Below are 26,986 nucleotides of genomic sequence, written 5' to 3'. Positions count from 1 at the left end.
GTGCTCCCCGGTGTCGAGCACACCAAAATCATCCTGGTGTCTTCTGTAGGAAGGGCTGGGGCATCCGACCATGCCAACCCTGAGTTGCTTGGATTTGTCACATCTGACTATGTTTCTGCCTCTCCAGCCCATCTCCCCTTCCTTGCCCTAGGGTTTAATCATGCTTCTGCCCTCCTACCACCCAAGGTGGTGGAGGGAGCGCACCCAAAGCAAAGCTGGATAACCTCTAGGAGGGAAAATGCTGTCTGGCTGCACTTGCCACCAATGCAGGCTGCAAAAAGCCCACCCTGCTTTCCTGCTGGGATCACAGCTCCGCCACGGGCACCAGGGCTGCACCAGCCCCAGTTTTGTGGGCTCAGCCATCCTGGCACCTGCTGAGTGTCCCAACTCCATGCTGCTTCCCTGTGCAGCCCTGCACTCACTTACTTGTTTTTTTGGCTTGCCAGCTTCCCCTCCCTAGTGTTAAAATGGGGCAGACCAAAGGAGGGAAGAGGGCGTCGTGCATCAGGGAAGGAGAAAGCACCTGGAGTAGCCCTGAGTTTGGATGGGGCTTGGGCTGCAGCTGCAGCTTACCCAAAATTTCCATCAGTTGCAGTTGGCCAGAGGCAGCTGTGGCTCCTTTCCTCCCCGCTATCCATAGCTGCAGCACTGCCCCGAGCCCCACGTCAGGAGCCGCAGACAGGATTAAGGAGAAAAGCAGTGTACGGGTCATGGGAAGAGGGAAAACAGAAGCAGACCGGCCACCGAAGCGGAAATGGTAGGATGCAGATGTGCGTAGAAAGCTGAAGCCACTTACAGAGGATGCATTTACTCTTATTTCCTTCCACAACTATACAACCACAATGTTTTTTACTGACAGGTGGGGCAGGAGCTGGGCTTCTGGCTGGCCATTCTCCATCCTGCATAAAAGCGCTGGATTTGAGAGCAACAATTAATCACGGGTGCTGGGAAGTGCTGGGCAGCACTTGCGATCCCTGGGAGCGCTCGGTTCCTGCTCGGCCTTTCCCATCCCTCGGCAGACGGCGCAAGAAAGCAGCCAGGAAGCAAGGGCTTCCCCGTGCCGACAGCTTTAGAAGCACGCGTGGGGATGAGGAGCACGAGTGTCACAGTGCTGCTGCACCTGTGTAGCCAGGGTTTGATGGAAACAGGACCCGGACACTTACACACCGGTGTCTGCAGGTCCCAGCGGTGCTGTCCCCACTGCCATCCCTTCCGACAGCCGGTGCTGGGGGTGCAGGGTGCCCGCTGATGCCCCCAGCTCACCCTGCTCATCCCCTGCTGAGGCTGCTGCAGGCATCGATCCGGTCCCCGCTGCCACCAGGACCGCTGAAGGTCACAGGCTGCTCGCTGCTGCAGCAGATCTCCCGATGGCTGTGGTCTTGCAGTATTTTTCCTGTTGCAGAGACATCCCATCTCTCTATCTTCAGGACCCCATTCCCTGACCCTCCGTCCCCCCTCCCTCCTCCTTCGCACTCCCAGGACCCAGGGGAGCTTGGTGGCTGAGCCCCCCGCACCAGCAGCCCCCGCTTCTCCTGCGTTGCCCTTGCTGGGCACGCAGCGAGGCTGAGGCGACCTCCCCAGGGCTCCGTGCTGCCCGGCCTCCTCTGAGCCTCCGCCTCTTGCCCTGAGCCTCCCTCAGGTCTTGGCTGTGCCACTGGGCTGTGAAGGCTTTGTGCACTTTTGTGGTTCAGCGTGTACATGCCCCAGGCATAACCCACTGATTTCCAGCTTATCCCACGTAGGCGCAACCTGGTTTTTGGTTCTCCTCCATGAAAGATGCAGCACGCAGCCGAGTTCCCCGCGTGCAGCTGCCACTAACGAAAGGCAGGTGCTCCTCCGTGGGGAAGGTACAGCTGGGGAGGTGCGGGGCTTAATTAATTAATTACAGTGAGAAGCACTGGCCCTGTGCTTGCAGCGAGAAAGATTGATCAAGTTACAGGCATCGCTCCTCACCCCTGCAAAGTGTAACATAATGTCTACAAAACAAACCAAAACCAAACAGCAACAAATAAAGCACAACAAACAAACAGAAATTGAATCAACTTCATTGCGAAAGAGCCACTGGGATATTTTCATCCCTGAAATGCAGAGATGCTACCGAGGGCGGTGAGGTTACGAGTGGTGTGTTTTAGCAGGCAGAACACAGCCCTTTTTCATTTACTATTGGACTCATTCAGGTCTCTGAGCCCTGCACAGGGAAAAGTGGGAACATCCTGCAGCGGGTACATCCCATCACCTCCACGCACCGCTGGGGCAGGCGATGGAGACCTTGGGGTAAGTCCTGGGGCAAAGGAGGCAGGAGGGACAGTAACACCCTCAGCTTGTGCCTGGACATCGGCAGTGCCACGGCCACACTTTGGGAATGCTGCCGAGCCGGCCCCGGGTGCAGGCAGGAGCTGGGCTCTGTGCCGGGGGCCGCCAGCAGCATGGGCAGCTCCTGCCCGGTGAGGTCCTGGGATAAATGTTTGCCTTTTCCATCCAAGAGATACGCCAGGGCTGCTGCCAGCACTGCATCTCAGTGGAATCGGTTTTTATTCTGCCAGGAGTGTTAATTTCTCATGATTCACGTCTCTAAAGTAGCTCTGGAAAGAAATTGTGCTTTTCGCTAGTCAGACCTTCACGCACGTTGAGACGCCGTGGATTTTCCAGGCTTTCCAAAGGAGCCGTGGCTGAGTGAGATGTTCCTCTGACTATTCCAGCTTTCTTGGGACAACCCCTTCTGACCAGCAAGCTAGCCAGATAGCTGGGGGGGCACCAGGACCCCAGGGTAGAGCGGCTGCCAATGTGATGCTCAAGGAGGAGAAGCCACAGCCATGCAGGGTGTCAGCTGCTTGTGCGTGCCCTTGGGCGTCGTGTTGCTTGGGGGCAGCGGGGGGACCCCGGTGCTGGGGAGAGCCCACATGGGATGGGATGCGCTCCTTGTAGCCTGAGGGACGGGGACCTGGCCGCTGCCCCCCACCCTTACCCCGCTGGCCTCTGGCCAGAGAAAAAAAAACAGGCACCAGCAGGGAGTGTGTTTGGAAAATGCCAGGATTTATTAGACAGGCCGATGTTCAAGCTGACAGTTTCATCCAAATGCACTCGATCACGGGCACCTACACGGGCCTGTGTCCCCGCTGTGTGTCCTCCTGCGAGTGTCTGTCCAGCACGCGCTCAGGCGAGATGCTCGCAGCCCGCGACGTGGGGACGGGGGCAGCAGGAGGTGGCCCTGGCCCGGCCCCAGCTTTGGACACCCCCCCACAGTGTGCCCAGGAAAAGGAGCTGGCCATGTCAGAGGAGCCCCGTCCGGGACACTCGTGCCAGTGCTTTGCACGGGGCTGCAGGCGGTGGAGGAGAGAGCGAGGGGTCGTAAATGGGAGAGAAGGCAATGAGTGCTGAAGAAAAGCTGGAGCAAAAGGAAAGGAAAGGAAAGGAAAGGAAAGGAAAGGAAAGGAAAGGAAAGGAAAGGAAAGGAAAGGAAAGGAAAGGAAAGGAAAGGGGCTGGGAGAAGGATGGGAGCAGCCTGAGAGCACAGTGATGCTGCCTTCAGGTCTGAGGCCATCAGGGAGAGGTCAGGCTCCTCCTGGGCTCCTGGGGCTTTCCATGGGGCACCCCGGGCAGAGCCCACAGGCCCTGGAGGGACAAGGCAGCAAAGAAAGAGATGGCACAACACGGCACTTGCAAATAGAAGGTTTGATGGACTTACTGTGACAATGACACACAGCGCAATGGCAGGAACAGCAACTCTATTAGCACATTTCTTTTGGCATTTCAGTGCCATTAGCTCTTAAGAAAACCATGCAAACTCACCCAGCGGAGGACAGTGAGAGGCGAGAAAGAGTGGGTGAGATAGAGAGGGACGGCGATGAGCAATGAGATAACGTGAAAGAGGGAAAAAGGAACAGGAGCGAAGGGAGGCAGCAGGTCTGAGACCTCACAGCACTGACTCATGAGTGCATCACTTCTCTCCAGGCTATCCTGGCTTCTGCTTTCTCTGACATCTCTCCTTGCCTTCACTCGTTACTTCCAGTCCCCTCTGCACAAGACGTGCCCCTTCCCGTGCTTGGAGGTGGATTTGTGTCTCGTCGGCTCTAGTTCAGCTGCACAGTCCTCACCCCAAGCAGAGGCAAGGAGCTTGGGAAGTCCCTGGGCGGCATCACCCCAAACCCACCTGGGTTCAGGGGACCTCTTCTCTGCAGTACCCAGCCTCAGCGCCCGGGGACATGGGGCCCCAGGGACCTTCTGCCTTGGCCCACGTCCCGTGGGGCACGTGGTGACAAGGGGCACTGCCCTTCACACCCTTCCCATCACAACAGAGCCTTCTGTTTCCAGCTTTCTCTTTCCCTCGCTCATTCCCTTTGCCTTCTTCTTGCCTCACCCGGCACCTCCACCTCTTCTTGTTCCTACCAAAGGTAAGTCCTTCTGCTCCAGAGGTTTCCTGGAGAGCAGCGGTGGCTGTGGTCCTTTGGCAGGAGGAAGGAGAAAAGCCACTCAGCAGGCTGTGGCTGGGCTCGAAGGCACCAGGCTCCATCCGGGAGATCTTTGTCACTTGTGCTGGGCAGCGCAGCCCGGCGGCGGGGGCCACCGGTCATCCTCCAGCGCTCGCTGCCAGGTTCCAAGGTCGGCTTCCCCGGGGAAGGTCGCCTGCCTGGGATTTGCCTTTGAAGCAAAAGTCATTCTCCTGTGACTCCCAGGACTGAGCGCCGATGCACAGAGATAAGCCAACAAAATTCTGGCTAAAATGAGTGAGGTTTGGACAATAAGCCACAGAAACCTGCCTGGATTGTCCTGGGGACAACAGGTCAGCAGAGGGGAAAAAAGGATGTGGCTCGTCATCTCCCATTCCTGTCTGCCTCCACAGAGCACAAAAACCCGGGGCTGCTTGGAGAAAGCATGCAATGAGGACTTAAATGAGGTCAAACTGCCAAACTATTAACCCTCTGAGCCCTGCTGACTCTCGGGCTTCACTTGCCAGCATGGATTTTTGAGGTTAATGGCAGGAGCAGGCACGAAGTGCCCTGTCTCTGTGCTGGCCTGGAGAGAGAACTTGCTGACAGCTCCTTGCAGGACTCTGTGATGCGGGGTGCTGCCCCTGTTCCTCCAGCACAACTCAGCCAGGTCCTGCAGCTCCTCTCCAGACCACTTCTTGCTCTGTCACGGACTTGCAGATCCCATCACGGTGATCCATCTGGAGCAACAAATGCCCCTGCAAACGCCCGGCGGGGGGACCAAATCCCTTCTTAGGGCTCACGCCCAGGTGAAGGCTGCAGAACAAAGTTAAGCTCGGCTGTTACATGAAAGGAGGACTCTACCAGGTGACCTAAAAGCCTTGGGAGGAAAAACAGGATCAATATTTGCAGAGATTTGCAGGATTTCTGTGCCTGAAAACAACAGCTGGAACCTGGCCTCTGCTTCCCTGCGCAGCGCTGTGCCCCGGGGCTCCCGGTGATGCCCCAGGTTACTGTGTCACTGCTCGCCCCTGTGCTCTCGCCGTGCCCTCGTCCTCGCTCCCTGCTGGCTTCGTGTATGCAGAGGCTGAAATTCCAGTTCGCCCATCTCGGCACCAGTGAAGAAGCAGCTACAGTTCTAGCTCACCACACATTGCTCATACTTACAGCTTAAACATTGCCTTCTACTCAAAAGAACAAAGATAAAATGTCAGGAATTCACAGTTTTTATTCTCTTTCTTATGCCCACCCATCTTCCCCTGCCATTGGTGTCAATGACTCAAAGTCCTCATCGTACAGTAGCCTTTGCCAGTGTGGCACTCAAAGGGTTAACAGACCACGGCTTCTTGGACAGATAAGACATAAGCTCATTCACCGGTAGGAACACGTGGACGGCTGTGTTACAGAAACCTTACGGCTTCTTGTAGCGATTCTTTGGGTTTTCGCCACAGCCGGTGATGTCGCAGGAGAGGACATTGGGCTTCTTCCCCAGGCCGATGCTCCCCAGCAGATCGGGAAGCTCGCGGGTGATGGCCTTCTCGATCTTCTCGAGGAAGCACCCGCCCATGTAGGAACACTGCTGAGACAGCAGCTTGAAACTGGTGATGGGGTTGATGCCAAAGAAGTCCTTGTAAGCCTCGCGGTTGGGGAGGTCAAATTTGCTGACATTGGTCTTTGCCAGAATGGACTTAAAGATAAAGAACTTGTCAGGATCTTCCACAATGTCTCTGAACACCAGTTCTCCATCACTAAAGAAGGTCATTTTGTCCTTGTAGGTCTGGAGATAGCGATCGACCAACAGGGCGTGGATGCGCACCCGGATGGCGTGTTGGCGAATGAAGGCGATCTTATTTTCCATCCTGTTCTCAATCACCTGGTTGAGATCTTCCAGGAGTGATATCTCTTCTTTGAGGAACAGGTCCTTGTGGGTGTCCGGATGATACTCGTGGGGCCAGAAGGAGCTAACGTACACCCTGGGTGGCTCTGTGACGTTGATCAGAGGAGCCAGGCTCCAGAACAAGGCACCGTAGACTCTCATAAGCTCCTGGGTAGCCAGGCTGTCGGCTTTGTTCAGGATGATTCGGATCTGGGACTCTCGGCCCTTCAGCTGGCGGAACAGCATCTCCAGCTCCAAGCCCACGTCCAGCTTCGTAGGGTCAAAGACGACAAAGATGAGATCGGCTCTGTCGATGAACCACTGGCACACGTCGTTGAACGGGTAACCTTGAGGAGAGGAAAGAGAAATCCAGCAGCGATGGCCAGCACAGCGGGAGTCCCTTCAGGTCAAGGGACAGAGAAACCTCGAGCCTGCTGCGGCTCACCCCCTGTCTGGGTTGGACAGGCTGTGAGACACAGCTGACTTCCCAAGTGGCACAGAACCCATTTCTCGTGTGCTAAAGCACTTCAGAGTTAATTTCTGGGCATGAAAACTCATCCCTGTGAGCCTGGGCCTGTGACTGCACGTCACCCTCAGCCTCACCTCCAAACCTCCAAAGCTCTGCTCTCCCTGCTGCCAGCCACAGCTTCTTGCTGCCCCTGTCAGCAGGCATCGGCCACGGCACCGCTTTCCCCAGTGGGCACCGAGAGGGTCAGCAAGCCCTGCGGGGCCTGTCCTGGCATCCAGTGCCAGGTGCCCCTCTGGGCGCTGCTGCAGCGCCAGCCATTGGCAAAACCTGGCTCCAAGTGACAAACAGGACAGCAAATGCTGAGCCATGATGGCCGGGTACGTTCCCCAGGCCACGGGCAAACTTCCCTAACCCCCTCAAAGTGAGAACAGCCCCGTCCTGTAGCCTAGGGCTCTTCCCCGTAAAGTTTCAGTCGTCATTGCTATCCTTCATTGTAACAGCATCTTTTCTGGAGTCCCTCAGATGAACGCAGTAAAGCCCTACCTCGTTCTTGCTGCTTGCGGTTTTCAATGATGCCTGGCGTGTCCACGAAGGTGACTCGCTCCAGGAGCTTGTGGGGCACCTCTATCCCTATCAGCTTCTCCAAGAAGTTCTGCCCAAACTTCTCCAGGGGCGAGAAGGAGCGCGCGCTGTCTGCAGCCATCACGATGCCCTCGATGGTCTTCAGCTTGGGGCCGTGCATGATGACGGTGAATTCGGAGGTGGTGGGTTCTGCCCCTGCCCAGCACAAGAGGTAAAACAGAGCCGTGAAATCTGTGCTGGGCACCGGCCATTGCAGGGGCTGGCCCAGGCCTAGATGGGGAGCACCTCCCAGGCTCCAAGACGATGTCGGTGGGAGCAGAGAGGAGGATTGGGAAAGGCTTTTCTCCTGGGAGGATGAATAAATTGGGGCAGGATGGGGAGAAGACATCAAGATGCCCTCGCTATGTGGCTGCTGCTCTCGCAGCCATGCAGGCTCCCTGCTGTGCTGCACCCAGGGGGCTGGGGGTGGTGAGCACTGCGCTGAGGGATGGGGATGTGGCAGGGGAAGAAGCCCACGGGGCCGCGGTGAGCGAGGTACCTGTGTAGAGCTGGTAGGGAGTGTCGTCCAGCCCTAGGAGGTAGTTTATCATGGAGGATTTACCGACGCTCCACGGTCCCAGGAATAGCACCATCGGCTTGGAAGTGATCTCCCCATCTGCGGAGAGGGGAAATAACAAGAGGAAGTGAAGAAACAATAGCCGTGGCCGCTGCGCATTTAACTCCCTGCCGTAATGAACATCCCAGCTGAGCAGCACGGCCGCAGAGCCTCGGGGAGACGGCCGCCCTCGGGGCTGCTCTCCCGGCACCGCTGAGCCACGGCATCACCCGGCAGGGCCCCGTGCTGGCACCGCGGCGAGATCGAACCCTGTCTGCCCTGCTCTGAGCTTTGGCCCTTCTTAGACTACAGGACAAGTTGAAGGTCTTTTAGGTCAGGTCTCGGCTCGGTTCGAGTTCAGCCAGGGTGAGCTCGGGGCTGTTTGCAGGGGGCTGTTGGAGGGCAGGCGCCACAAAGCACTGGGCATGCAGGGGACGTGGCCATGCTGCAGGAGGGTAAACGCCTCGTGCAAAAGGAGCTGGGGTGTTCGAAGGCTGCAGGGCTCCAGACCGGCACAGGGAAGGCAAGCTCAGCCAACAGCCCTGCTTTGGGCTCGGGGAAAGGCAGGAGGAGAACTAACCACAGTCCCCAGCTCATGCTCTGGAAGCCCCACACTTTGCTGAGAGGCTCATGGAGCGCACACAAGGGCTGGTGTGGGGCCCGTAACGACCTGTCCCCTGCCCAGGAGCAGCTCCAGGAGGTGCTGGGGCCGACCAGCACCATCAACCCAAATGCACTGCCCAAATGGCACTGGGCATGGGGCTGGCTGCACCAGGGGAGCCCCTGGGCTATACTGGTCCCCAGACAGTGCCCTGGGCAGGTGGGAGCATGCTAGTTGGCTCGAGGCCAAATAAGACCAGAAATGGAAGTAAAAACTGGATGAGTGAGCTCCCATTTTTGTGGAGTTCATCCCCATCCCCTGTCCCACAGCCTTCCCCCACTGACAGGACAGGGCACCCACAGCGGGGTCAGCCCCGAGCCCTGCTCCTGCCCCCGAGGTGTGAGGCAGCACCAGGCAGGCAGGGTCTGGCAGCGGGGTGGCCGTCACCCGGGGGCAGTCGGACCAAACCCCCTCCGTCTCCTCCGCCAGGGAAGACGCAGCCTTCCCACTCCCGTCTCCCCAAAATATTTGGGATCTGACTTTCTGTTCCCATGCGGGACAAAAACAAGTGTCGAAACCTCGGGCTTTCATTACTAATCATCCCTCCGTACCACTGTATCGCTGCCGCTCTGTTCGCTCGCCGGCTTTAATTGGGTTTCGGATGATTATTGTTATTATCCCCTGTGATGTTGTGCCAGAGGTTTGAAGGCGGGTCCCCGCGTGCTCTTTCATAACAGGTTCCCGGCCAGGTGTGGCTGGGTGAGGGCAGGAGCCAGCGAGCCCCGGCTCCGCTGCACGTGCCGGGGGGGCTCCTCGGGGTGTGAGGTGCGTGGCTCAGCACCCTCCCTGCGCACCGGGGCCGCACGTGGCCGTGCTGAGACGGGCAGCCCCTCTGCAGGTCACCAGCAGCTCTCCAAAACCATCCCCTCCCTTGCTTTGGAAAGCTCCTGGGCCCTGGAGGACCTGAGCCCTCCTCGCCGCTGCCCATGGTGTGGGGCTGGGGAAGCAGAGCGTGCCTCTCACCCCGCTGGGTGCCTGGCCAGGCCTCCTGCCCTGCTGGGTGCCCCCCGCTGCGTCCCTCCAGCACGGGTTTGCGTCACCTTGGTGCTGCTGCCAGGGGAAAAGAGGCTCCGTCCCTGCCAGCACGGGATGACGGCGGCTCCGCCACCACGGCTCTCTCCAGCCACCCTGTGGCTGCTCGCTCCCAGCCCAGCCTGGCTCACGCCACGCTTGGTGCTCATCCCAGCTCGTCCCAGTGCATCCCAGCTCGTCCTGCTGGTGTCTGCAGGGCGGCCTCACGCTGATTGGTGCATGATCTCACCCTGCATGTGAGCGGGGGGACCCTCAGACCCTGCAGCTCTTTGCATTTCATTTGTGGGTCTGCTCGAATCACAGCAGCTGCTTCTCTAGGGGTTCCTGGAGCACAGAGCACGCTGAGACGCTGCAAAGCACCTGGCAGTCAGGGCCGGCAGGCCACATCTCCCCCGCAGAGGCTGTGCTCATCTCGTCCTGTCCCACTCTGCCTTAATCCATGCCCCGGAGCATTGTTGCTCCTAGAAGGGTTGCTGCCTGCAGGGGAAGACACAGAACTGCTTCTCTCGCTCATGGAGGGATTTTTTCCTCCAGTAGTGGCTTTGTGGGTGGTTTTTCCATGTTGCTCCCAGGGCCAGGCTGCCCTCAGGTGGGAGCCCTGCTGCTCTGGGGCTGGGATGAGCCCTGGGTTGGGTCTTCTCCTTCCTCAAACCCTCAAAGTGCCGGGTGCTGGCTCAGCCCCGTGGGGTGAGGGCGACCCCGCGGTGCAGATCCATCCCGAGGACACGCAGCAAGGCAGAGGACGTGGACAGAGCCTCCCTCCTCTCCCGGCTCGGACTGGCCCAAACATCCCACTCTGCCCTCAAACCAGGAGGGTTCAAACACCAGGCCAGCCCCCTGCGAAGCCTCCTGTCTGTCTGCAGGACGCGTGTGCCCGCGGCCGGGGGGAAAAGCTGCGCGTGGCTGCTCGCCCTGTGTGGTGCTCCGTGCGCTCGCCCCGTGTGCGCACACCCACGCAAGCAGCAAGCACGCACACCCGTGTGCCTGTGCAGCCAGAGACGCAGATAACACAGCTATCTGACACGCTAAATATATCTGCCACACTCTCCACTGCCTGCACGCTGGCATGACAGGGAGCCAGAGGCCCTCGGGCACCACTGGGGCTCTGCCGCTTTGGGGCCGGGTATGGAGGAGCCCATTTTGGCAGGATCCTAGAGCAGGGGCCGTGGGGTAGGACACAAAAAGATGGGATTCCCCGTCCTTTGTGTGCCTTGTGCCACAGCAGGGACCCAGGGGAAGGGCTGTGTGATCACCAGTGCTTCTTGGCCTCTCTCCCAGCCCCTGCTTCTCCGGGCTGGTGCTCCCGGGGGCCCTGGCAGCTCCCCCAGGGCATGACACGGGACAGGAGCCAGCTCCAGCTCCCAAGAGGGCTGAGGCCGCCGCGCAGGGGCCAGGCTGTGTTAGTAGGACAGCTGCTGCTGGGTCATCGGCTTAAACTGCAGCCGGGGGGGATCAAGGGGAGGCATTTGGGGAAGTTTCTGCACGTAGAAGGGTGAAAAGAGATCACCCCCGCAGTGTGGGCTCTGCTCCGCTCCCATGGGTGGGAGACGGACCTGCGGGCCCACCACGAAAAGCCCTTGAGCCATCACTAGAGGACCTCGCACCCTCCTGAGACTGAATCCACGAGGGAAAAAGGTTTGGAAGCCTGGCAGAGGCGAGGACGGCTGCGGGGCGGGCAGTGCCGGGGCAGCGCTGTGCTGCTGGGTGCCATGGGGCGCGGGAGCAGCCGAGCCGTGGCTCTGCTGGGGCGGGTGAAGAGGAAAGCCAGAGGCCAGTGAGGAGCTCAGGCAGCGCCGGCAGCATGCAGGGGGCAGGCAGCAATACCAACCTGTGGCGGAGGAGCCCAGGGTGCGTCCGGGGTAAGCTGTTAGCAGGGGACACGGGGAGAGAGAAAAGGTACCGTGAGTCGAAGAAGGGATGCGGCTGCCTGGGTCTGGCCCGGGCCGAAGAGGGAGCTGAACAGCGGCCCTGGCCTTCTCGGAGGCAGGACAAAGCCAGAGGACGGCCACGTTTCCAGCAGGAAAGAAGGAGTTACAGTCTGTCAGCAACGAGACCCGCAGCTACCAGGATGAGAATACAAACCCAGGCAGAGCTGCCTCGCCGGGGATGCCCTGCGCCCCAATCCTCCTGCCCCTGCCTTCCCTGGCAGCATCACCAAGCAAACGGAGCCACACGAGGCACGCTTAGGACAGCAAGCAACCCAGACACGTGCCCTGACCGCCCCACGGTTATCTGCGTGCCTCCCTAGACTGCCTGGTGGAGGCGATCATCAGGCCATCCCCTTAGCAGGCAGGCTAATTGGCACATACACAGTAATTAAGCATCAGCAGCATGCACCACGGCCTGGCAGCAAGCTTCCCATCGCCAGGCTGCGAGGCTCCCCGAGCGAGGGACATCCCCGACGGGTGGCCTGCGGTGACCAAGCGCACGGGGGACCCAGCCCATGCCGAGCATGGGATGGAGACATCCCCTGTCGGGCTTGGCCATGCTGTGAGCAGGGAGCTGGGTGAGCTCGGGGCTGCAATTCCGAGCCTCAGCCAGGCTCACGGCGCCGGTCGCAGCTCCCCAGGGCACTGCTGTGCGTGGTGGGGAGGCCCCGCTCGGCTCAAACCCACGCTGGGGCTGATGCGGCTCCAAAGCGGAGGCCAAAAGGGAGCCCGGGGAAGGTGGACAAAATGGAGGGAGGGCTGCCGCGTAATGGAGGGGCGAGGGTGCCTGCCGTGGCACCCCTCTATATTGGCTTACACCTTCAAAGGTCATGCATATTCCATGACACTGCTGCCCCGCCGCTCGCCCAGCTGTCCCGCTCCCCCCCAGCCAGCTCCGCGCCCTCCAGCCTCCCGGGCCGTGGGGGCTCACCACGGGGGGAGGTTTGGGGCATCTCCTGCTCACAGGGGCACCACGGTGCCAGGAACCCCTTGTGGGCACAGGCAGGACAGGGGCTCACCCCACCACACGGTGGAAGCAGCTGAGAAGGCTCCCTCAGCCCCACTGTGCCCTCGCCCACCCTACAAAGCCAAAGGGGCTCCCTCAGCCAACCCTCTAATTAATCTGCAGGCTGCTCTAATTGCACCACTAATGAAGGGCTGGGGGAAACCATGTCAGTGGGTATAAAAGGCAAAGTGCTGTGCTTTAGGCTTTTAGGATGTGACTGTGTATGGTGGGGTTGGGGTTTCCAGAGGTACTTGAGGAGTTTGGTGGAAGGCGAGACAGCTCCGTGGGAGGATGGCCAAGGCTTCTCGCAGCCCAGTGGAGCTGTGCCTGGCTGTGCCCTGTGCCAGGCAGCTGAGACTCCCCAGCAGGGAGCAGGGAGGTGCTGCTTGGGCATGGGATGGCTGAGGAGCAGACCCAGGTGTCCTGAGCTAGGCCCCGGGCTGTGCACTGGGGCTGCATCCTATAAGTAAAGAAGCTGAGAGTCCACCATTTGCCCCTGCGACCCCAAGTGGTCTCCAAAACACAGTGCCCCGTGGTGAGCTGAGAGCGGATGCTTGTTGCTGTGACCCCCCCCCGACCACCCCCCGGCACGGCAAGCAGCTCGTGGCCCCCAGGCACATTGAGGCAGGCCAAGGCAGCGCGAAGGCAGCGGCACGGAGCGGGCTGCGTGTGCCTCTGGTCGTGTGAGACCTCCAACCGCCCGTCCCAGGACCCTGGTGGGTGGTGGACGATGCCCAGGGTGTGCTGTGAGGTGTGGGGACGGGACCTGGGCTGGTGATGAGGGCTCCACAGCCCTGTTCCTACCCCGTCATGCTGTCCCGTGGGTCCCCCCCTGTGCTCCCCACTGGCTCCAAGCTGGAGAGGAGCTGGCTGGGCTGGGGGTGAGGAAGCCTGCCTGCCAAATGTCAGAAGTCTGGCACTGACCTAGGAGAGGAATTTGGGCTGCAGTGGGGGCCCCTGGAAAGCAGGAGTTCTGCTCTAGGTGGATGTGTCCTGCGGGTTTGCCCATACGAGCAGGGGACCCATGAATATCTGCAGAGGAAGGTCAGGGCGGTGTGCGGGGTCCTTCTGGCTCCGGTGGGGCAGGCATGGCTCCAAGGGTGTGAGGCCAAAGCCCTGAAGATGTCTGGGGGAGGAAGCAAAACCCCGGGGCTAGGAGGGACCCTGGCAGGAGGCTGACGTGAGCATGCAGCCAAAGAACTGGGGGACCTGGTCCCAGCTTGGGACAGGGCTTAACCCAGGTCTGGAGCCATCTGTGCTTGGAAAATGGGGTGGTTCATGTCATAAGGGTCACAGGAGCCTCCAGGTGTGTGAGCATCTTGGGGCCAGAGCTGCGCTTTCCTCTTCTGGAGGGACTCGTACACTGCTGGGGCTCAGCCCAAGCCAATGCCCATGGCCACGGGAACCTGCTCACCTGATCCAACGTGTCTGCAGTTGCCAAGGGGTGGAAACTCTAACTCCCGGGATGAGTGAAGGCTGCCGAGCTTGAGGAATACCCTGCCCACATGGCCGTGTCCCATATGGAGCAGGAAGGATGCCAGCTCCAGCCACCCCCAGGAAGCTCAACCCCAGCCTTGAGAGGTCCTAAGCTTCCTTGCCAAGCCTGTCTTGCTGGGCCATGATCTCTGCTTGGCACGGGTACAGAGCATTGATGTTGAGCAGGTGGAGGACCCAAAGCAGGCAGGGTTCAATGCTCAGCCTACACAGATGGTCCTGACAGCAGATGGGCTAAGGCAGATGCAGGAATGCCTGCCGCTGGGTGCTGGGTTCACTAGGGCACGTCCTCCAAGCCCAGCATGTTCATGGCCTTCTTGGGAAGCTGTAGAGGAAGATGAACTATCCGAGCCTTTCCATGATCTGCTCTCTGCACTTCTGTCTGAATGCATCCCAATGACCTGACGGTGCTGGAGACCCCGGTGCCCGCAGCGTTACCTGTGATCTCGTGCTGCCTCAGCTCATTGTATCTGTAGGACTGCTCCAGGGGCTTGATGGAGGAGTGGTAGATCTTCCTCAGCCGCTGCAGTACTCCTGTGGGAGCAGAAGAATGCAGATGGGAGACAGCCAAACCCCAGCCACCCTGGCTGCATCCCTCCTAGGTAAGCTGCTGGGCATTCTCTGCAGGCCTGGAGGGTGACAGCTGATCAAGAGACGCAGCTCGTGCTTGAAACCTTGGCCAAACTGATCCAAGTCACGCATCTTGGTGCCCCTGCCCTGCTAATATTTCCTACTGGGCACTGTCCCCATCTCCTGCTGGTCTTGTGCTTGCCAGCAGCTGATGCAAGGAACCTCTCTCATTAATGCCTCTCTCATTTAGCACTCAACACCCGAGATCCCCAAAGTCCTCCACGGAGCCCAGGGACCCCTGCTGCAGCCAGTGCTGCCCCTCTGCTGCTGGCATTTCCCAGCCACTTTTATTGCTTCCTTTCTAGTCCTGACTGCCGATGGGACCAGCAGAAGCAAGCCTTATAAGAATAATACCCAATCCGTAACTGGAAAAAAAATCAAAACCCCTTATTATAAGTTGCCCCAGGCTTCTCTGAGCAGCAGGCAGCAGTGTGGCTGGCCCAGGCCAATTCATGATTTGCCATTCTCTCTGGCCTCCTCATTCTTGTACGTTCTTAGAGATGTCTTTAAAATACCTCAAGTATGCTAGTCCAGCGTAAGGGCTGGTATTGAAGACATGGAGCTACTGCACCCACAAGACATAAGGCTAATGACAAAGCAGCCAAGGAAAGGGGAGCCCTGTCCATGCTCCTCACGAAGCAGAGCAGGTTTGCCAGACTCAGCTCTCAGTGGCAGGGAGCTTATCCTGGAAACATTGCTGGGATGAAAGGCGCGGGGTTTGCACACACCGGTGCCACCCGGGCTCCCTCACCTGAGAAGTCGTCGGCCGGTTTGTCTTCATTCAGCTTGAGGGTGCTCTCCAAGTGGGACCGGTCGCGCTTGGTGGGCTCGCTGGCATCCTCAACCTCTTCTGGAGGGAAAGACAAGGAGACCCGTTACTGCTGGAGCTGGCGGCGGGGGACCCGCACGGGAGCTCACACAAGCTGCTGCTGGGGAGAGGGCTTTGGGGAGCGCGCACACCCCGAGCCCGCAGCCCCGCTGCGCACCCGGCACCCGCCAGCTTTGGCACGCCGCTCGCTTTCTGTTTTGCAAATGCTCCTGGAAGCTTGGCCGGGGCTGCTGGGGCCATGGCTGCCGGGGGAAGCGTCGCGGGCAACTGCTTGGCTCCGAGGAGGGGCCGGTGGGGGAGGCCCCTGGTGTCTCCCGAGGGGAAGGCGAGGGCCGGTGCTCGCGGGGAATGCGAAGGATGTGCCTGGAAGGGGCTCTCAGGCGCTGGGGAGCGCAGGGCTGGGGCACGCAGCAGCTGCTGCCCACGGGGCTTCTGCCCACCCTGCCACTCCCCCCGGCAGCTGCAGCTCCCTTCAGCTTTGGGTGCTCTCTGCTCTGCCTCTCTCCCTGTCCACCACCCAAAAATCACACGTTGAGCTGCAGACATGAGGGTTTGCAAGGCCGGGATTCCCTCCTGTCTCTCCACCTCTGCCTCCTGCCAGGCTGGTAGCTGCCTCTCCGGAGCCTCCTTGGTTCGGTGCTGAGCGGCAGGAGGTGGCCCTGGGCACCTTCCCCAGCCTCCCCGCAGAGGGGGACAGAAGTGTCCCAGCTCCAGACGTGCTAGCAGAGGGCCCCATGGCTTGGGGCTTTGGAGCAGGGCCTCAAGGACACGTGCCCCACTGGCTGGGCTGGGGTACAGGTGCCCGGGCAAACAGGGGCACTGACGGGCCTGGGGCTGCCCCGAGGGACTGTGCTGAGCCTCTCCCTGAGCGTGGGGCTGAGGAAGACCTTTTGACTTGCCAAGTAAAGCCACAGATTCCAAACTGGGTTTTCCTCTCGGCACAAACGTGAGCTTTTTGAGCTGGGATGTTACGGAAGGAAGCAAAAAAGAATCAGCTGTGTTCAAAGGTTGCTGCCTAGCCCATGGGCCAAAGTCCGTAAGCGTTTCTAGTAAAACATGGAAAGGGGGGGTCACTTTTCCTGAGCTAGCTCACATTTCGGTGACCAAACACACCCTGTCCGTGGCTTCAGCAATTCAGCGGGCTGAATTGGCTCTTTACACGTTCCTTACATGGCAAGGGCTGCGGGCCAGTGGCTGATGGACACGAGACCTGCCGGCCTGGGCAGCATCCTGCCTGCATGCCAAGAGAGCCGGGAGTTTGGTCTGGTGGACTCTGAGGGCTGGCAAATGTCCTTTAGCAGGTCTGTGGCTGCTGAAAGGGGCCGAGGGGAAGGGCAGAAGTTCATGTGTCCACAGATGGGAGAAGTCATGGGCTTAAAGTGCAGCGAGGGAAATGCTGGCCAGCCTCGGTATCGCTGCAACAAGCACCTGCATTGCTGGCATCTGCGGGCTCCCACCTGCGCCACCGCTGGCCCGGCCGTGCAGCAGTTAGGGGCAGGCACGGGAAGCACAAGCGTTAGGAGAGGGCCATGCATTAGGCGCAGTTTAATGAGCCAAGCGCAGCTCCGCCGGGGTTGATAGTAGGTCACTCTCGCCGCCCTCTGCTCACTACACTACGGCACACCAACAGCAAAAGACTCCAACCTATCTGGCTGTGCTGGCGCTCAGCAGCAGCAGGGTGGGCGCTGGGGCTGGGTGGGCTCTCCGTTTCTGCCAGCGATGGGTTGTCTGCAGGGGGGGCTGCTGCTGGAGGGTCTTCTGCTGCTGGAGGGTCTTCTGTTGCTGGTGGGTTTTCCACTGCTGCTGGAGGGTCTTCTGCTGTTGGAGGGTCTTCTGTTGCTGGTGGGTTTTCCACTGCTGCTGGAGGGTCTTCTGCTGTTGGAGGGTCTTCTGCTACTGGAGGGTCTTCCACTGCTGGAGGGTTTTCTGCTGTTGGTGGGTCTTCCACTACTGCTGGTGGGGTTTCAACAGCTGCTGGTGGGTCTTCAGCTGCTGCTGGTTCTTCCACCACTGTAGGTGGGTTTTCTTCTGTTGCTGGGCTGCTGCTGCCAGAGCCAGGCTCCACGTCCCCACACGGTGGGTGATGGCAGCTGGTAGGGCCATCCTTGGCTTCTCCCTTGCTGGCAGCTGCTGCTTTGCTGTGGCCACTTTCCCCTAAAATGCCGGTGTCTTCCTTGTCACTTCCTTCAGCTCCATCCTCTGGCCCTGCTGGGCCAGCAGCGTCCTCCTCAGACTCTCCCTCCTCCTCAGACTTTCCCTCCTCCTCCGACTCTCCTTTGCTTCCATCTTCTTCAGACTCCCCACCCTCTTCCTCAGATTCCCCCTGCTCGTCATCTTCCTCTGAGCTCTGCTCTTCCCCTTCCTCTCTCTCAGGAGCAGACACCACTCTTGGCTCCTCCGTTTTCTCTCCCTCAGGCTTCCCCTGCTCCTCAGTGGCCGCTTCCTTTGTGCCACCATCAGCCTCCTCACCCTCCTGGTCGTGGGAGCCATCTTGTGGACCATGCTGGTGGGCAGCCTCTCCCGCTGCCTCAGGGACACCCAACATGGCCTCATCCTCCCCGGGGCCCTGTTCACTGTGGGGCCCCTCCTGGCTGAGCCCTGTGGCCCCGCTCAGGCCTCCCTTCAACTCTTCCTCCCCCGTGCTGCCTCCATTCTCTGCAGCACTGGGCACGGAGGCATTGGCGATGCCGCCATCTTCCTCCTTCTCGGGGCTGCCGGCGGCGGCCATCTCCTCCAGCCGGGGCTCCATGGCTGATGAGGGGCGTTGTGCAGCACGGCCAACATCTGGGGCTGGGGCATGCGGCTCTAAACGATGAGAACAGCTCGGTCAGTCTTACCCGCGCCCGCCCGCGGCTGTGGGGCGCGCAGCCACCGGGGGACAGCGGGGGCAAGAGAGGGGGTTGGAGGCTGCCACCAAGACTTTAAATTCTCCTAACGCATCTCTGATTCCAGCTCGCTTCCCTGGCCGTAGCAAGAAGCTGGACGCAAAGAGGTGCTTGCGGGCAGAAGCGCTGCTGCTGCGCGGGGCTGGGACGTGGCCCCGGGGCCGTGCAGGCTGTGGGGCGCTGCAGAAGCGCTGTGGGGCCAGGGCGAGGCGGTGAAGCAGCCCTAAGAGAGAACCCAGTGGTGGTGGGGATACAAAAGTGGGGCGCTGGGTGCGAGAGGCCTCGGGCACTTGGCAGGTGAAAGGGTCCTTCCCCAGCCCCTCGCCGGCGGCTCCCCTCAGCGGGGCCGTGCCTTTCCGCAGCCGGCAGTGCGCAGGAAGGGCTGGGCCGGGCGGCACCACAGGGCCTGACCCCGTGGCGGGGCGCGGAGCTATTTATTGTGAGCGTCCCTTCATTAGGAAAACATTTGCCACTCCGTGCAACTGGCTGGAACACAATGAATTTGTTCTGCAGTCCGGGAGAAGTCATCTGTATTTTCCATAGGCCTCCGACTGCAATTTAACATTAGTCAACTGATGCCAAAAATAAAATATCACCAGCTATACTGTCTCCGTTACAAACAGTTGCTGCTAGCCTAAATAATCCCCTGAAAACTCTAATGCCTGCATACCAGGGAAGCGTTTCAGAGGAAAATAATGCCTTTGTACTCCAGCTGGCAAGCAGATGCCAACCGGGAGTAACGCCACCTCCGCCCAGGCCGCGGGAAGGCAGTGGGCACGGCGAGCGGCGCGGGCACGGCACACGGCATGGAGCTGGCATCCTCCTCCGGCCTCGTGCCCCATGGCCCTGCAGCGCTGTGCTGGGGACACGGGGACCTGGCTTGCTGCTTCAGCAAGTGTGACTTAAAACACCCTTGAAATTTTGGGTACCACCCATCCCCGGTGTGAGCATGGCAGGAGCAGAGCCCAGGACAGTATGGGGTAACCCCAGGCCTCTTTGCCCACTGCAGACACTTTGCAGCCCTGGAGCAGAGCGCCGGGCAGGCGGCCGTGTGTCTGTCCGTGCCATGCCGGGGCCAGCCACGCTGATAGCCCGCAGTCACACGACAGCTGAGGGCTCGCGCTGGGGGACTAATGGTGCCAGCGGAAGGCAGCTGGGAGGCACCAGTCCACCTCAGCCTGCCAGGGTTCGTAGTCCTCATGTGCAGCCTGGCACCATGGCTCAGAGCTGCCAGCATCCCCACGCCTGTCACAGATGCACGGTCACCCTTCTCTGCCCACGCTGACCTCCCAAATCCTGTCCTAGCAGGCGGCTCGCAGGTACAGGAGGCTCCACATCCAGCCTGGAGCACGGCAAGCCCCACGCAGCTCCCACCCAAGAGGGTCTGAAGAGGCCAGCCAGTGTGAGACGTGCTCTGCCCACCCACACCCTGAGGCTCCCCGCAGCGGATGGGGACAGGGAGACTCCCAGTGTGGCCCCAGAATAGCTGGTGACCTGGAGGGCTTGGAGGGAAGCTGATCCCTGAGTGGGCATCTGGAGAGGGTCAGGGCAGGTGAGGAGGGGACCAAAGGAGACCCCAGTGGAGATCTCTAGGGCTGGTGTGACCCCTCTGACTGAATGTAGGGGATGGACGTGTCCCCTGGACAGTGACCCACTGGGACCCCTCAGCTGTGAGCCATCCCCTGTGGGAGAAGGGAAATGTTCCCCACGCGCTCCAACTGGGATATTCCTGCTGGTGTGCCGGCCACGGGCTTTATTTCCTGTGACCTTCACGGCATTATATAAAGTCCCTCTCCCCTCTCCACCTCCTTCTCCCTCCTGTTTCCCCTACATGGTCTCCAAATCCATCACAAGACGAATTGTGCTGATCTGCAGATGGCCGGCTGATGAGCGCCGCGCAGCAAAATGGGCCGAAGGTTATGGGCTTAACACCCTCCGCCCGGCCTCTGTGGGCTAAAAATACGTCCAGCAACTGTACGGTGGGGTCAAGAGGAGCAGCTCAGCAGGGGCACGGATGGCACCAGCCCCCTTGCAGGCACACACTCACTTGTCCCCAGCCCGTGGGCCCCGGTGCCAGCCTGCCAGCCAAGGGTGACGTCCTCGGCCAGGAACTGTCCCCACACACTGCGGGAGAGAGCGGGACAACCACACGGTGCAGACCCATTGTAAGATGACTCCAGGGCTCCCCAGCTTCACACCCTACATTTTACTGAGCAACATCGAAGAGGAGACCTTGCCCCCCTTGGTGGTGGGACCCCAGGTCCCCAAGCTTGCACCAGCCCTGCCCACATGGCTGGGGACAGCAGTGTGGGGCACAGCCGTGACGGGAATCCCACAGTGAGCTCAGTGTGCCACAGGACACCAGTACTGATGCCAGGAAGAGGGATGGCTCCGCCATCTTATGGCTACAACACCCATGACCCTTCCCTGCCGTGCTGCCTCCTGCCATCCTCGCACGGGGCCGCATGAAACGGCAGCACCACGGGTGAACGGAGCCCGCCGGGAGGGATTGCCTCTGAGGATGGCGCCGGGGCTGGGGACAGCCGGGAGGGACAGATGGGCACAGGTGGCCCCGGGAAGGACACTCTCCCCCTCCAGCAGAAATAGGAGCCCCGAGCGTGGGGCCGGCGATGTGCAGCGCCGCGGGGATGGCTTTTCACACGCCCTCTTCCCCTGCCCGAATCCCAGCCCCTGCAGCACGCGGGGAGTTATTTCTGACGGCGTGGCTGATTCAGAGCTCAGCGGCTCCCCGGGAGGCACCACGAGATGCCCTGAGGGGCGCAGAGCCCCACGCGAACCCCAACTTTGCCTTTCCCTGCTCTCCTGTGGTCCCACCGGCAGTCCATAAACCAGCACCGCAGGGAAGGTCACAGAGGGGATGGCCACCACCAGCCCTGCCCTCTCCTTGCCTTCCCTGAGGGGCTCTGGGGGACCCCACACCCCAGACACATGTCCCCATCTGCTCCAGCGGCCGTGCCCGTCCCGGTGGGAGCTGGAGTGGCAGCAGTGACGGTGGCACTGCCCAAAGGGACATGGGCAGGACTGAAGGGAAATCAAGGCTGGGCCTTGGCTGCCAAAGCACTATTTCTTGCCATTGTTCCTTTTATTTAGGCCTGGTCAAAGAAAGGTTCTGGTCAAATGGGCTCTTTGACTTAGGGGGACATCTTGCTGCTCTGAAAGAAGGAAGCATGCGTTCCCTGCTGGAGAATTTTGTACCAGACCCGAGGAAGCCCCCAGCCCCTTTTTTCCCTCTTTCTGAGGACTGGCAAGGCTGCACGAATCCCAAATCATGTGCCTGCTTCTGACAAAGTCCTCCAGAGGTGCCGGGAGGTGGCTGGGCTCCAAGGCACTGCCTGGCACCTCCTGGGATTCCCGTGGCACCGGCCGTGCCATCCACCCCGCTGCAGTCCCCCTGTATCACGGCGATGTCCCTGCCTCTGCTCGGGGACGGAGCGCTGGCCCTGCTCGCCTCCAGCTACAGCACAAACAGCCCAGGGGAAACGAGGTGGGGAATGCAGAGAAGGTCTGAAAGGGAGGATGCCCCACACTGCTGCCAGGGCAAGCACCTCGAGGAGGATTTGCCTCGCCAGCCAGATCTAGCAGCTCCTGCCTGCCCCCACCCTGTGCCTCAGTTTCCCACCCTGGGCAGTTCCAGCCACCCCAGTGCGTTTTCCAGCCTTTTTGCAGGAGAAATCCCAGCGTGATCTCAGAAATCCCAGCTGCCCACCTACAGGGGGAGATGTCTGATCGATGCAGATCGCACTGCTGACACAGGAAACAGATTAGTCAGACTAAAAAAAAAAAAAAAAGAAAAGACTTCATTTCTGTGAATAGTGGGGTAGAGCTGCATATTTTAATTAAGGAGTCAGGGTAAGGGAACCTCACCAGGATGCACCAAATGGATTAGACCAGGCTCAGGGCTCGCTAAATATAGAGATGAAAATTGGGAATCGTTTCTGCGGGGTGTTTTTCAACTGTCTTCCCACAGGGTGCCCACGCTGGTGTTCCTGTCAGAGACAGGGGCAGCGGAGTGACGCCGTGAGCAACTCCCCGGCCAGGAGGCTGTGTGCCGAGAGATGCTGAAGGACCTGGGGCTGGAGGAGGAGATGCCAGGGTGGGAAAAGCCCAGGGGAGCCCCTTGCTTTGGGGAGCCACTCCTGAGAGGGCACGCTGGCCTCATCCTCGGGCTACTGCTGAGGGGAAGTGTCATCGATTGGCCCCAGGGCTCCCAGTGGCCTGGGTCATGACCCTTCAGTTCCTCTTCTCGTTTTTGCCAGGGACTCCTGGCCGCCTGCATGGGACAACCCCCTTGGTGCTCCCCAGCCTGAATTTTGGTGCTGCTACTGACGCTTTGTCCCACAGGATCCTTAAATCCTTGGGATCATCCAGGCAGGGACCCAGCCCCCTCCAGGAGCCCCAGCAGCAGGACAAAGGACACGGACCCCAACTCAGCTGGGGTCCCACCACCCCTGCTGGCACTGGGGCTTTTCTTCTGGTGCCAGCACCCCGGCATGGCTCGGGGTGCCCGGCTGGAGACTCCCTGGCCCCTCTGCCAGCCCCCGCCAGCCCACGAGCTCGATGGCTTCCTCGGGCTATCACTTACAAGGGAAATGTCCCCATGGGCTTAAAATAGCCCAGAGGAACACTGCCAAGCCAGCAGCACCGCTGCTATTCCTGCGGCGCCTGAAGAATGAGGTGATTTTAGGAGTGATTTGGTCACTCTAGGATCTACCTCATGGGCTGGGATTTCGGCACCCCCAGCAGCAGGCAGGTCGGTGAGTGAGGATGTGGTGGGGACATGGTGGGGACATGGTGGGGACATTTCCCTGGCTGCAGCTCAGCTCCCAACCCCTTCCCCATGGGGACCCTGTGCCCAGGGGGCTGCACACAAGCGAGGTTTCCCATCCACACGTCCTGTGTGGCTGGATGTCACCTGCACAGCGTGCCAAGAGCGCTCCCAGAAATGTCGGGGCTAGTGGGACAGGGCGTCACATCACACCAGCGTGCCCGACATCTGCCTTGCTTTCCTTGGCCAACAATTTGGGAGGAATCCTGGTCACCCCCAGGGCTGGGATATCCACCAGCTGAGGGGGATGTGACAGGGATGTAGGTGGCACGAATCGCCAAGATCTGTGGGTGGCTGTGGCACCCCAAGCCCTGTGCCTCTGCACCCAACAGCGATGATGCCCATGGAGGCAGCTGGGGTGGGCAGCCTGGGACTGGCAGAGCTGGGGCTCTCCCATGGGTGCTGTCCCACCCACCCGAGGTGACGCTTGCCAAGTGGTGGAGCTCACATCAAGGTGTTTGATCCATCCTGGCAGCTGGAGCCCACCCCAAAGTAATATACTGAGGGGACAGAGCCCACGTCAAGGTGACTTGGCCTAGACGATGTTGCCCACCCCAAGATGCCATATTCCTGGTGAGGGAGCCCAACACGAGGTGACGTGTCACAGATGATAGAGCCACCTGTGGTGACATCTCGTGGGTGATGGGGATCACCCCAAACTGACACGAGGACGTGGTGATGGCGCTCCCCATGAGGTGACATGTCCCACTGGTGGAGCCCATGTTATGGCCGTATTATGTCCTGGGACACGTTCCCAGAAGATGGGGCACTCCTCAAGGTGATGTACCCAGGCAACACGAGATGACACTTTCCAGGTGGAAATGTCCACCCCGTTTCCAGATGACATTTTGAGGTGGGTTCCACCCCAAGCTGACACGTCCTGGGTGCTTGGAACCCGGGAGGAGGCAGGGTGAGGAGTCCCGGGGCGTGGTGGCGGTGGCTGAGGCCGCTGCCACGGAGAGAGCCGGGTGCCAGCCCCGTAACGCCCTCTGCGCCGTGCCAGGGCTTCCCTCAGCTCCTTGCCCAGCTGGAGGTGGGCAAGCACCCGTCCACGCCGGGGAGCTCTGCCAGCCCCGGCCACGTGGGCCGAGGGCCGTTCTGGCAGGGGCTGAACGAGCGCGTTCAGCCCCCGGCGTCACCACAGCAGGGCCGGGCACACAGAAGCTAAAAAACACCATAAAACCTGGGGGGCTTCACCCCCACGTGCCAAGGATGAGGCCGGGGTTGGTCACCGGGCTGCAGGAGCCACCCCAAGCCCACCCCAAGCCACCAGGTGCCTGTGATAGCCCTTCCCATGGGGTCCTCCTGTGATCTACTCGCTTCGGGGCCTTGCACGGCCCTTGGGAAGCCGAGGCCTTCAAGATGGCAGCAGAACCCATGGGAAAAGCCGGGCACAGGGTGACAGGGGCCTCCAGAGGGGAGCGTGTCCCAGAGCCTGGCTCTGCACCAAAGAAAAAGCCTCAAGCACCGGGGCGAGCCCAGCCGGCCTGGTGGCCACCTCCTGCTGTGACAGGTCCCCCACAGGGCCACCAGCCCAGCCCTGGGTGGCACCAGCCACCAGCCGTGCCCAGAGAGGATCCCCCTGGCACTCCTGTCCCCATCCCCGGCACACGACTCCACAGAGGTCCCCCAACCACCGACGGGACACATCCCACACCCCGAACCCCTTTTATTCCCCAGAAGGGTAAAAGATGCCCTTAAAAGGATAAAAAACTCCGCTGGGCCAGGGGGTGCCGGGCTGCGAGAAGGCAGCAGCTGCGGGTGCCCGCGCGCGGGGCCGCGGTGGCGCGGGGGCCAGGGCGGCCGCAGGAGCGCAGTGTCCCGTTACAGGGCTGTTTCCATACTTAGCCGCCCCCCCGGCAGCGCGGCCGCCCGAGCCCGGCCAGGCAGCGAACCGGCCCAAATTAACTCAAGGGCAAGCAAGGGTAACGGCGATGTCGCCGGCTCCCCCGTGGGACGGCCGGCCGAGCGCCGCCACGAAACCGGGGTGCTCAGCGGGGATGTTGCAGCCCGGGGACGGGGGTCTGGGGGTCACCCCAATGCTGTCTTGCTTGGTAGATATTTGGGGGGGGAGAGGGGGCTGTGCTGGGTGCCCCGGAGCCCATCGGACCCCACGCGGGGGCTTCACCCTCGCAGCCCATGGGTGCTGCCCTCAGCACAGCTCCTGCACCCACCCCGGCTGTGGAGTGGGGACCTCCACAGCCTCCCCCCGCCCTTGTGGCCCCGCATAGTTTTGGGGTGACTGCAGCCCTGGCATGGGTGAGCTCAGCCGGCTGCAGCCCTGCAGCATGTCCTGCATGGGGCACGCGCCCTGGGGGCAGGCTGGGCTCATGGAGCACCCACTGCCCCGGGGGTGCTCACAGCCCCACAGGCACCCACAGCCCCCACGGGCACCCACAGCCCCACGGGCACCCAAAGGTGCGTGTGGGCACCCACCACCCCGTGGGCACTTGCAGCCCCGATGGGCTCCTGTAGAACCATGAACACCCACAGCCCTGCAGGCAGCTGCAGCCCCAAAGACACCTGCAGCCCCACAGGCACCCACAGCCCCACAGGCACCCAGCCCTACATGTGCACCCACAGCCCCACTGGGCACCCACGGCCCCACTGGGCACCCACGGCCCCACGGACACCCACAGCCCTATAGGCACCCACAGCCCTATAGGCACCCACAGCCCTATAGGCACCTACAACCCTATAGACACCTACAGCCCCAGTGGGCACCCACAGCCCCACAGAGCCCCAAACCCCTATATGCAACCACAGCCCTAGAGGCACCTACAGCCCTAGAAGCACCCCCAGCCCCCTGGACACCACCAGCCCTATAAGCACCCCAATCCCCGCGGACACCCCCAGCCCCGCGGGCACGGTGCGGGAGCCGTACCTGCCGTGCCGAGGAGCAGGAGCGAGGCCATGCAGCAGCACAGCAGGTTGAGGCGCTTCATGGTGGCTGCCAGGAGCTCTCTGCCGCTCGCTGCCTCTATTTATACGGCGCGGGGGCCGCGGGGCCGGGCTGGCGGCCGTCAGCACAGCCCTGCACAGATGCTGCCGCCGCCGATCCCGGGGGGCCCGCAGCCGGGGGACGGGGGTGGCAGCACAGGGAGGGCTGGTGGCAGGGAGGTGGCACTGCCCACGGGGTCACCGTCCCGTGCCAACAGAGGTCCTCAGGGATAGGGACAAGCCCTCAGCGTCCTGGGGATATTTGAGAAAGTTCTCCCCCATCCCAAAGCCCAGCAAGAGCAGGGGGTGGTGGGGATGGGGACGGCGGTGCAGGAGGCCATGGGCTGTGCTGGGAGAGGGGGGCGCAGAGGGGATGCGGGATCCGGCCCCTGCCAGGCACAGGGGGTACAGAGGGGGAGACAGCCTGGCCCGTGGGGGTGCCCCCAAAAAACCCTGGGACGAGGTGGTGCCCCCCCTCCCCACACCACAGTGTCCCATGGGGCACCCCCATCCTGACACCCTCATCCTGGGGCACATCAGGCCCCCGGTGGGCACAGAAATCCCCTCCCCAGCCTCCCCCCAGCTGAGACACGGCATCAAAACCAGCCCTGGAGCCCCCCCGGGACCGGCATCCTCCTGCCACATCCCGGCTGCTTCCAGGGGGCAGCGTCCCCAGGGCCGGATCCACCCCGTCCCCGAGCCCCCACAGACATAAGGCTGGGACAGAGCTTCTAAAAAACAAAGTACAAACTTTATTTTGTTTCTTTACAAAGGCACAAGCCTCTT

At 61.0% G+C, this 26,986-nt stretch overlaps 1 protein-coding gene across 4 annotated transcripts; it reads right to left on the bottom strand.

Moving 5' to 3' along the window:
- Nucleotides 1–4,053: 4,053 nt before the first annotated feature.
- SRL (sarcalumenin) lies at nt 4,054–26,244 on the bottom strand (the record flags this gene model as incomplete). Of its 4 annotated transcripts, XM_082772228.1 has the most annotated exons (8): nt 4,054–6,650; nt 7,316–7,549; nt 7,893–8,009; nt 11,471–11,506; nt 14,509–14,604; nt 15,452–15,550; nt 17,174–18,334; nt 26,145–26,205. In XM_082772228.1, 8 exons carry the CDS (start codon nt 26,203–26,205, stop codon nt 5,839–5,841), a joined length of 2,616 nt encoding a protein of 871 aa, XP_082628354.1. In that variant the 3' UTR covers nt 4,054–5,838. The 4 variants fall into 4 exon arrangements, with proteins under 4 accessions (XP_082628354.1, XP_082628356.1, XP_082628355.1 ...); XM_082772230.1 differs by lacking the exon at nt 17,174–18,334 and having other exon boundaries at nt 26,145–26,244; XM_082772229.1 differs by lacking the exon at nt 11,471–11,506.
- Between the last annotated feature and the right edge of the window lie 742 nt (nt 26,245–26,986).

Source organism: Aythya marila (assembly GCF_965140915.1).
Source record: "Aythya marila genome assembly, chromosome: 15".
NCBI classification, from domain to species: domain Eukaryota; kingdom Metazoa; phylum Chordata; class Aves; order Anseriformes; family Anatidae; genus Aythya; species Aythya marila.
The sequence above is the reverse complement of the archived record's forward strand: the minus strand, read 5'-3'. Positions and strand labels throughout refer to the sequence as shown.